Source organism: Gopherus flavomarginatus, chromosome 5 (assembly GCF_025201925.1).
Source record: "Gopherus flavomarginatus isolate rGopFla2 chromosome 5, rGopFla2.mat.asm, whole genome shotgun sequence".
Taxonomy (NCBI): Eukaryota; Metazoa; Chordata; order Testudines; family Testudinidae; genus Gopherus; species Gopherus flavomarginatus.
In genome coordinates this window covers 79,053,855-79,064,769 of record NC_066621.1, presented here as the reverse complement: position 1 = coordinate 79,064,769, position 10,915 = coordinate 79,053,855, and the positions used below count along the sequence as shown (strand labels likewise).

The window sequence follows — 10,915 nt, the reverse complement described above, 5'->3', positions numbered from 1 at the left end:
TTCGACAGACCCTGCCTTCTCCAAATGAAGGCAAAGAATCTGATTATCCATACTGGGCTGAGGACAGCCCAGGAGGCCCAGCAGGGTGAGCTCTTCAAAAGCATTCAGCATTGCCTTCATTTTGCTCCTCTTGAATTAACAGTCAAAATTCCATTGACTTCATGGGCTACAGGCACGCTGCCCTCTAGAAAAGTCCCAGAATATAGTGGTGGCTGGTTGCTTGCAAGTGGCAGTGTGTCTCTGCGGGTGCCTTTGAGTTAAATTACAATGGAAGTGTCAGACTTGGGCAGCTAACAACACCTCCAGGTCCTTCCTGACACATTTTGTGTTAGAAAAGGGCTTGTTTTCCACTCTCTTATCATGAGTTTCCTGAACTCTGCTGACAGGTTGTTTTTCACAGGAAGTAGCAATTACCAAAATGGCTCAAGCTTCAAACAAACATACACTGACCGAGTCAACAACACTGGGCAGCAGCAACAGCTGGAGCTCAACTCCAAAATACGGAGGCAGCACTTCCTCATACTGCTCTGAGGCAGCTGCAATGAGGATGTAAAGCTAAAAATTTACTAGTGAGCCCCGGACAGTTGCATCTAAGCAGCAGGAGGGGAGTAATGTAGATGCTTCATCACCACCAGGGAGACACACCCATCCTCCCTCACTTCCTAGGCTCCAGCCTGCACAGCCAGCTGGCCCTCCTTATGAAGGCTACCCAAAGGGGCTTTGCAACTGTGACAGCGAAGGGCTGCTGACAAGGCCCATGGAGCCCTCCCAAAGGAGTGCAGGAAGAGCTGGCATTTGCCAAGCAGAAACTATGTAACTATACCAGGTGATGAAAGAGTCTACGGGGAAAAAAAGTGCATTTCTTTGCTCCTGGCTACTGCATCAAGCCCAGGCACAGCTGCTAAAAGGATCATTGTTACCCTACTTCCTTCTCCAAATCACCTTCCCCACCATTTACAGTCCTCACCCTCCAATCCAACTCCACTTTGGCCTTCAGCCGAATTGTGTCAGCTGATATCCCCTTCACTCCAAGCACACTACCAGCCCAAAGCCCACCTCCCATCCCTCCCTGCATGGACCCACTAGATGTTCCCAAAGTGGGGAGAGGGAGGGTGACTGACAAACGCTAACCCTAGTCCCAGAGATGTTATCCTCCCCTTGAAGGAATGTACAGATGGCAACTGGATGAAAAAGGCCAGAGCCTCAGCTCCTGTGAGTCAGGCTAGCACTCATTTCAACAGCACTATGGTGATTTACACCAGCTGATCTTCTTTGGCTCTTCCAATGCATCTTGCATCAGAGCGGCTGAGTGTCTTGTACAGCACCAGCCCATAAACAATGAGCACTTTAGTCATTCTTCCTATCAGAAAGGCCAATTTGTGTTCTTTGCAGGTCAGCTTTAGGTGGTCCAGAGCAGGGCCATTATAACAGCCCACTGCACTAGGGTAATTTGTTCTAACCCCAGAGGGTGAACGCCTCATTCCACTGAGGTCATGGCTGCAATAGGGTCAGGACTACACCCGACGGGTTGAAAAGATAACTCAGGCTGGCAGGCAGTGGCGCTGGAAGTACAAGTTCCCTTGGGGCTGCAGTAGAACTGCATGGTTCAAATCCAATTCCATGTAAAAATTTAAGAGCAAAAGTAGACACACATGGCTAGTGTAAAACAACGTGTAGTGAGTAAGAAGGATGTCAATGCACAATCAAAGCAATCCATAAAATGAGAGTTTTCAGACTACAGCAGTGGATTTAACTTTTTTCCGTTGCAGGCCCCTAAAAAATTTCAAATGGAGGTGCAGACCCCTTTGGAAATCTTAGCCGTAGTATGTGGACCAAAACCACTGTTCTGCAGCTTCAACATAGAGTTGCCGGCTTCAACAATTTTACTCCTCAGGGAACCCCAGCAATAAGGTTGTGGAGGGAGGGAACCTAAAGAAAAAGTACTACACGAAGTTCCTTCCAAACCCAGCTGCAATTCGTGTGCTGTCAGGGACAACCAAGCTTTAGTAGCAACAGGATTTACTGCCTGTGTTTGGACTGAGAATTAAAATATAAAAGCAAGTGGCTGCCCATCCCAGTAGTGGACTGGAGGAGACTAAACTTGCTAGGGATAAAACCATACCATTTGGCCCATGAGGGCGGTAGAAAAATGAGAAGTTTTACTAAAATTTAGGTTTCAATCTGGACCCTTAAGTAAATCTGCATCACAGACTACAGCAAAACTATAGATACATGGAGGTGATAAACACTTGTCCATGTGGTCTTGAATCTGGTAAAAGTAAGACAGAGCAACTGAGGTGAGAAGTGGGTTACTCTCTCTGTTAATTCAATAAGGAGGTACTGTACAACCTTGGGGGATAGGAGGGGAATCATTTCATCACTCGTTGGCAGCTTATAGAGGTTTGCATCAAATGGCAGGATACAGGGGAGTTGAACCCCTCCCAGCTCCCTTCCCTATTGTCCATAGCAATGCAAGAAGGCACGTAGATAGGAGGTCTAGGACCTGCCTTGGACCAATATCAAAGCAGCCCTGTCTGGCTGTTTGAATCAAGATAGATCACTGCATGCTAGAAACCTTCCACAGGTCATATTTTCTATTGAGCAGCAGGGATCACTGTTGTCATTGGCTCCTTTTATTCCTAGAGCTCCTAGCCTGTTGCCATCCACTGGGCAAATATGATGGAACCATGCCCTAGCACTCAGCAGTGTCCTGCCATTCAATGCAACCCCTTCCTCTCGCCTATCATGAAAGTCACAGCAGGAAGGCTACTCACCTTCTACAACACTAGTTTGCATTGTCTGCTCACAGGAGACTTAGCCTCTTTGTGCTTCCAAAAGCTTGTGCACCTTACACGTTCATTTGGTGGCCCAGTAAGCATCACCTTTCCCACCTCATTTCTAAACACCCTCGCTCCTTCCTTGAGCCTCGCATGTTGTTTACAAAATGTAACCACCAGCTTTACCTTCCCCTCCCCTGCCAAAATCAAACGTGGGACATGCCCAAATCAGACTGTCTTGGTACAAATTTTTGCAAAGTAGCAAACCCACACAAATGTTAAAATGTCAAACAAGTGGATAGAGCTAGATAAAAAAGAAATTCAAGTTAAAACCAGGCACAAAGTCCCATACTCCTCCGAGACTCCCCTCCCCAGAGAGGGAAATGGATGATGATCCCAGAGTACGTCAGGAAATGAACAGCCATTTCTCATTGTTTAGTCATAAAAAGAAGCTCAAACACGCTATTGAAAAACATTCCTGATATTTACTAAATGGGGGGAAGAGGTTGAACTGAAATGCTATGGAGAGATTATCTTCCCTGCACCACATCCCGTCACTGGTATCCAATAGAGCCATAAAAGTACCACAAGTGGCCAGAGAAGAATTATCTTGGTGCAGGGGCGGTGTAGGGTCAACATAATGAGCCCAATCCTGCACCCCACCTTGAAAGCCTTAATGTAGGGGGCGTGCCAAGTAACGGCCAGGAGGGGAATTCTTTGTAACATACGCCATTGGCAATATCTGGGCTCTGACACAGTCCTTAGGCAACCTGGGTAAGCTGTCGTAAATTAGAACAGCCACCAAGCCACCATTTACACTGGGTGGCACAGCACAGGCCCACAATCCAGTAGAGCAAAAGTGGCTTAAAGCCACTTTTGCCCCTCCTCCTGCTGGGCTGCACATTCTGTGCTGCTCCTCCTTGGGAGGCTTGAACATAAGGGCAGACCAGGGTTTTAAAGTCCAAACAGCTGGTTGCATTCCCAGATCAGTGTACTTCTGCTAAAGCCAACAGCAAAACTCCAGTCAGCTTGGCCAGGGGCAGGAGCAGGCCCTTGTCAAATGCATTTGTAGACCGACACTTACCAACCACAGGAGCTGCAAAGAGCTCCAGAGCTCAGGGCTCCTCCCTGGTATTTCTGATGCTAACGCTAACAGAAGTTTCGGAAGACTCTCTACTCCTGACATTGCTTGGGCGATTGAGGCCCAATCCTGAGAGATGCCCAGCAACCTCCACCTTCATTGAAGTCAATGGGAATGGAGCTGTGCTCACTGCCTTGCAAAAGCCGACCTTACACAAAGTCATTACCTATAGTATGAGAATTCAGGTTCTGGCAGGTAGAGAAAACCTTTTCACTTATGGATTTATTTGTCATCCACATGTGCATGTTGATGACCATGGGGACATCAATGGGGATGCACATCAGGGCTGAACATGGGCAGGCAACACTCAGAGATGATGGGGAGGTGTCTCCTTTTTAAATGGAGTCTGAAATTCAAAGCAGCTTGTAATTACACTTACAATTCTGTTTAGCAAGACATCAGCAGAATATTTAGGGGGATTTGTGGAGCAGGTTGACTCCACTCTTACAGGAGCAGCCTCTAGAGTACCTACCAGTCCCTCTGTAGCAGACAGAGTGGAATTCACTGTATGCCACTGTCAGACAGACACTAACATTGCTTAAGAACTGGACAAGTTGTAGCTTTCCAAATAAAACAAAAAAAAACCCCAGACCTAGTTGCAAACAGAGTTAGAGTTCCTATCTCTACACCCAGATGGTTATCTTTGATTTCATAAATTCTGTAAGAGCTAGAAGTTCAGGCACCAATTGAAAAGCTGATTTCCCCCATGTTAGCTCCAGGGTTGGACCCATGCATGCCTGAGCTCAAAAAGCCACTTTCAAGTCACTTTTCGAATGCAGGAGCACACCCTCAGTTACCGTATTGCCCCTTTTCTCTTGGAAGCCACCTGTTTAGGTTTTTCCTAATGGTGGAATTCTAACAAACAATCTTAACATTTTTGACAGCGTGCCTGATGCCAAAGTCCAAGTAGGGCATGTGGGACCAAATCCTGCCCCACATTTATTCCCCATAAGACTCCACTGACCTCAAATTGGGGTGCACACTGGGGCTGAACATGGACAGGCAATACTCTCAGAGGAAAAACCATTCAGAGCTTTTTAGCTCACTTTGATTTGGGCTTCTCTCTAAATCAGGTGAAGTCTCTCCCCTGTATGAGGTGGGAGCAAAGAAGAAAGGAAATCCCTCCTCCACCCTCAGAAACCATAAAGCATCTGGGGCAGAGTTCTCCACAAGACTCACAAAGTTTAATCCCTGAGTACAATACATTTAAAATAAAAACCCAACCTCAGGCATCACCATCCTAGCAACAGAGGCCAAGGACCAAGTGAGCTTTTAGCACAGTCTCTCCAACTGCTGCTGGGAGTTGGAGGAGGGCTCCATTTAATGAGATCAAGGAGTTCGGCATGAGATTGAAAAATGTTCAGATTAATTTCTTTCACTTAAAATAAAAGGGAGGCTACAGCAGTGGAACTTGGATGTTGAACAGCTCAAGAAGAAACTCTACAGAACACAGAGACAGTGGCATTTAACACTGAAACTCTTGCAGTCCTGAATGCTCTCCTGGGAGCAGCCTGGTACCTCCACCGACAATGATCCTAGAAAATCAGAGACAAAAATCTAAGGTGCCTTTCCCAAGAGACATGAGAACATAGACCGTTCCTGCAACATGAGCAAATACATCCCCAAGGCTCATGTTCTCCACCGTTCCCAGCAGGAACATCCTTTGGTTCAGTGCACATGGTTCTCTCTCCTGGAGGGGACATCCCTTCTAGCTGACTGAGGTGCAGTTCAGTTCCGTAGGTTCCTGCCTGCCCATTGCTACCAGTCCCTCTGGCCCATCAGCGATACTGGGCTCACTGGAGCATTGCCTGTGGCTGAAGCTGGGCTGCAGGAGGAGGCATTTGTCACTGTTGTCTGGCTCTTCTATCACGATCCCAGTGTGCATCATGGAGGCCATGGCCAGGAGCTGGATATCCGAGTGAGCATTGGCAACAGTGTGGCGACGGATGCTGCCACATTTCTCCAAGTAAGCCTCGCCCTCCTGCTCCGTCAGTGGCGTCAGGGCCATCTCGCTGGGCTGCCGAGCCGTCACGCTATGGGAAGAGTAGCTCAGCAGGTTTGCCTTGGGACGAGATCTGGAATACCGTCTCTCTGGAAAATAAAAATGAAGCAGGAGAGATCAGCAGGGCATAGATAAATCCGATAGCATCCCGCTGAATTGAAGAGCTTGCCTTAGGGTATTCTGAAAGTGCATGCAGCAGAGGCAATGCCACCTGCTGGAAAAGTGGGACAAAAACTAACAGGAAGTTTGCAACTCAAGACACTTCTTCAGTGTCTGAATCTGACTCTCCTCTTACTTATGACAGTGGGAATCAGGTGAAGCTGCACTGAAGCCAATGAGTTAACTTGGGATAAATACGAGTGGTAAACAGGCTCTCTAGGGGAGACTGTCAAGACATAAATGGCACCTGGGGGCCCAACGTCCACTGAAAGTCAATGGGAGTTGGGTGCCTAACTCCCCTCCTCAACTGTCTCCAAAGAAAGCCCCAGAGAGGATTTGGGGAGCCATTCTTTTGGCCTAACAAACGTATTGCAAGAAAATGCTTTGCCATCAGCTAAAGTCAATATGAAACATACTACACTAGTGCAGTCCACTCTTTGGGGCAGGGCACAGGTTGTTTTGTCACAGCTGTACACACCTGTGGTGCCAGCACTATCCTTGTGCACTATACAGATTACATGTGCAACAAGCATGTCACTCGCTGCTGCAATGTGGCCACTTCTGGGGTGGGACACAAAGTGTCATAGAATTTGAGGCCAGAAGGGACCACTAGATCATCTAGTCTGACCTCCTGTGTTTCCCAGGCCACCACCAACACCCACACATTAAACCCAACAACTGAAATGAGGCCAACGTTAGGGTGAACATATTTCCCAAAGGGAAAATAGGACCCCATGAGGGGCTGGCCCGAGCTAGCCACCCGAGTGCCCCGACCCCACCTGAGCCTCCTCCCACCCCCATGTGGGGCTGGCCAGAGCCACTTACCCAAGCCAAGCCCCTCTCCCCTCGCAGGGGGCAGGCAAAACTTGGGTGAGCAGCGATGCACATACTGGATAGGGTTAGCATACTTCCCAAAGGCTGGGGCTGGTGTCGCTGCTCACCTGAGCCCTGCCTGCCCTCCACCAGGCATCGCCACATGTCCCCCCCCCTCCATGTTTCTTCGCTCCTAAGTTCCCTCTAAACTACACGGCCGTGCAGCTGCCTTTGAAGTGCCACACAGGCACTCAGGGCTGCCCCAAGGGAGAGATGCCTTCCCAGAAGCCCTGGACCTACCATGGTGCCCCTCCCCTGGCCCCAACCAAGCCCAGCATGGAACCTGCCATGGCTGGTGGACATGTGCCCTTCCCAGGCCCCGACCCAGCCTGGCCCAGAGCTGCTGCAGCTGAGAGACAGGAACCCCTCCCCCGGCCCCGACCTAATGCAGCCTGAACCTGCCGCAGCGGGGAGAGGCGCCTCTCCCTCCCCACAGCCCAGGTGCTGCAGGGAGAGAGAGCTGGGGGAGGAGTCCTCTCTCCCTATCGTTGCCCAGCTGCTCATCCCCAGCTCCACTCCAGAGCCTGCACCCCCAGCCAGAGCCCTCACCCCTTTGCACCCCAGCCCTGAGCCGCCCCACCCCAGAGCCTGCACCCTAGTTGGAGCTCTCATCCTCCTGCATCCCAACCTTCTGCCCCAGCCCTGAGCCCCGTTCCACACTCCGAACCCGACAGCCTCACCCCGCCACATGAATTTTGTTAGAAGCACCAGGCATAGTGGAGCTGCCGCCAATCATGATCACAGCTTTTTCTTTTTTTCCCCCTCTAGCCGCTTGGGGAGGCAAAAACCCTGGAGCCAGCCCTGTATCCAAGGAAACTAGACTGTTATGCACCACAGGCAAAGAATAGGAGGAACTGAGGTGGAGCAGTGCCCAAGGCCCCACAATTGCAGGTAAATGGTTAAATGAGAGATACCCAGATAATCCTAGCAGGTGACCCACACACTGCAGTGGAAGATGGACCGCTCCTCCCCCAAGGTCACATATGGTGATCAGTAAAACCCTAAGCATGTGAGCAAGAACCAGCGAGCCAAGCAACTGAGACAGAGACTGTTTGGTGCCACCTCAGAGTCCTGGCCCACTCTGCCTAGTGTCCCATCTCCAGCCAAGGCCAACAGTTTAGGACAGGAAGTGAAGCACTCAGCGTTCAGTCAGAACTGCTGGGGGAAATTTAGTATGCAGAATGGAATGACCAGAACAGCCAGGACTTGGGGCCTACCACCTTCTCTGCAAAACATCCAAGAAGGCTGAAAAGAGTTCCTTAATTTTAAACTCAACAACTAAGATGTGACCTCCTGCACCACAGTGCATCCAACCAGCGTTCTGAGGCACTGATTCAATACAGATTTTTAGGAAGAGATGGAGTTTTAACTCCTGTGTCCCGGCTAATTGCCATTCAGGTAATTCCAATCTTCATAACTAAATTCCCCCAGCAGTTCTAACTGAACACAGCATTCTTTCTCATCTCCTGCTCTAAACCAGGGGTCTCAAACATGCAGCCCACGGGCTGCATGCAGCCCTCAAAGTTATTTTCTGCGGCCCGTGAGCTCCTCGCGCCCCCCGCCACTCCCTGCCATCCTCCAGCATTTACCTAGAGTGGCTCCGGCCCGGCACACACCAGGGGCAGGGCAGACTCCCTGCCTGCCTGCCCTGCCCCAGCACTGCTCCGGGAAGCGGAAAGAACGTGGGGAAGAGAGGCGCAGGGGTGTGTGTTGATGTTGCTTCAAGCAGCACCCCCAGCAGCTCCCACTGGCCGTGGTTCCCCATTCCCAGCCAATGGGAGATGCTGGGCCCCTCCTGCACCCCAACCCACTGTCCTGAGCCCCCTGATGCACCTCGACCCCCTGCTGTATCCTGCACCCTGACATCCTGCCCTGAGCCGCCTGCCGCACCCTGCACCCGACCCCCTGCCCTGAACCCCCTGCTGCACCCCGCACTCCTCCTGCACTCCAGTCCCCTTCCCTGAGCTGCCTGCCGCGCCCTGCCCCCCCTGCCCTGAGCCCCCTGCCACACCCCACACCCACCCTGCACCCCAACCCACTGCCACACCCCTCATCCCTCCTGCACCTCACACCCCAACTCTCTGCCCTGAGCCCCTGCCACACCCCACACCCCTCCTGCACCCCTTAGGGGCAGGAAGGGGTTGGAGTTGGGGTGGGGATTTCAGGGAAGGGGTGGGAAGAGGCGGGGCAGGGGCGAGGCCTCATAGAAGGGGTGGAGTGGGGGCGGGACCGAGGGCGGCAGGGGGAGGTGTCAGTAATGCGGCCCTCAGACCAATGTACTAGTCCTCATGTGGAACCTCATGGTCATTTGAGTTTGAGACCCCCTGCTCTAAACCATTGTGCAGAGTTGCTATGCATTGTTAAATAGATGGTGTGCGCTACCACAGAAATGGCTGTTTTCCAATAGCAGATAAAGTGGATCCTGCATCTCTCCTACCTATGATCTAAGACAATGTCAAGGAACAATTAATTCTTAGGCAGCACTTTTGAGATCCTATAAAATGCGTCCAGCCAAAAAGTGAAAAGCATGAGACACAGAATAACAAACTGCAAAGCACTAGTCGTTGAAGGTTATGAAACATTTTTGGAAGCTTGCATCAGTAAGAAAGGCACGAAACAAACTCTATATTGTGACAGGGAGGGATGAGGGACCAGCCAAAACTCCACCACTGGCAGCAGCCAGGCTATGACAAAACTTCACCCTGATGCTGCCAGTAATGCACTCATTCAAAAAGGTTATTTCAGGCTTAAGAGAATGGTGGAATCAGTTTTAGGCATGTTACAGGCACAGTAAATGCATTATTTCCAACCCAACTCCAACTAGCCCCTCTGCGAGCTGGACTGGGTATATGGGAGAGTTATTGGGGGTGTCCACATTAGCCCTTTTCTCCTAAAATGTCTCACCATTGCCCACATGTGCACCTCCAATGATAGTAACAATGGGCAACACTATTGTAGACTGGCCAACAGCATTTCAACCACTGGGTCATAGGCAGCAACTCCATGGGTGCTCCAGTTATGGAGCAAAAAAAATAGTGGGTACTCAGCACCCTCTAGCCACAGTTGTTCAGTGGCAATTGCCAATCAGATGTTCAGGCAGCTGCTGCCAATCAGTTGTTTGGTGGCTGCGAGCAGAGCTTGGGGGAGGGTGGAGAGCAGGGAGCAGTGGTGGACTGGGCCTTGGGGGAAGGCTTGGAGCGGGGCAGGAAGAAGCAGGCTGAGGGCGAGGCCTTGGAGGAGGGAAGAGGCGGAGCAAGGGTGAAGCCTCAGGGGGAGGTGGAGCGAGGGAAGTGGGGCAGGACCTCAGGGGAGGAGGCGGAGCAGGGGTGGATACCCTCAGGGAAAAAGAAAACTCAGTGACTATGCCCTGGGTCATCTAAGCGTGCTAGTGTGCTGCTGGCTGTGAGTGGCTGGTTTACCCTAGTGCTCCCAAAGGGAGGAGTGGTCACTGAGTGACATTTTAATTTGTAGGAAAATTAGTCTAGCATAGACAAGACCTAAATTACACAGTGGCAGTTGCTGCCTCTCCATCCTTCCTGGTGAAACATAGGACTGGAAGGGACCTCCCTGTTCATAGAGTCCAGTCCCCTGCTGTCGCAGGTAACCACATCATATCAGCCTGTTCATAAATGTATCAAGTCCCATCATAAAACTAGTTAGGTTGTTTGCCCCCAATACCCCTAGCGAGAGACTGTTCCAGGACTTCACCCCTCCGATGGTTAGAAACCTAATTTCCAGCCTAAGTTTGCTTATGGCCATTCATTCTTGTGCCAACATTGTCCTTAACCTTAAATAGATTTTCTCCCTCTCTGGTGTTTACCCCTAGTGTATTTATAGAGAGCAATCATATGATAGCTTCTGCTTTTCTGACTGAAGTAAACAAACCTAAAGGTTGACACAGTGAGAGACAGAAGCCAGGGCAACAGTTACTTAGCTCAGTAACTTCAATCCCACTAGACTTTA

The 10,915-nt window shown here is 50.5% G+C and overlaps 1 protein-coding gene across 1 annotated transcript in view; it reads right to left on the bottom strand.

The window, feature by feature from the left end:
• Positions 1 to 4,122: 4,122 nt before the first annotated feature.
• Positions 4,123 to 10,915, bottom strand: part of PRR5L (proline rich 5 like) — a 73,533-nt gene continuing 66,740 nt past the window's right edge. Inside the window, exon 9 of the mRNA XM_050955561.1 lies at positions 4,123 to 6,009. Coding sequence (XP_050811518.1) covers positions 5,627 to 6,009 — 383 coding nt within the window. The 3' untranslated portion in view covers positions 4,123 to 5,626. The remainder of the gene's footprint in view (positions 6,010 to 10,915) is intronic.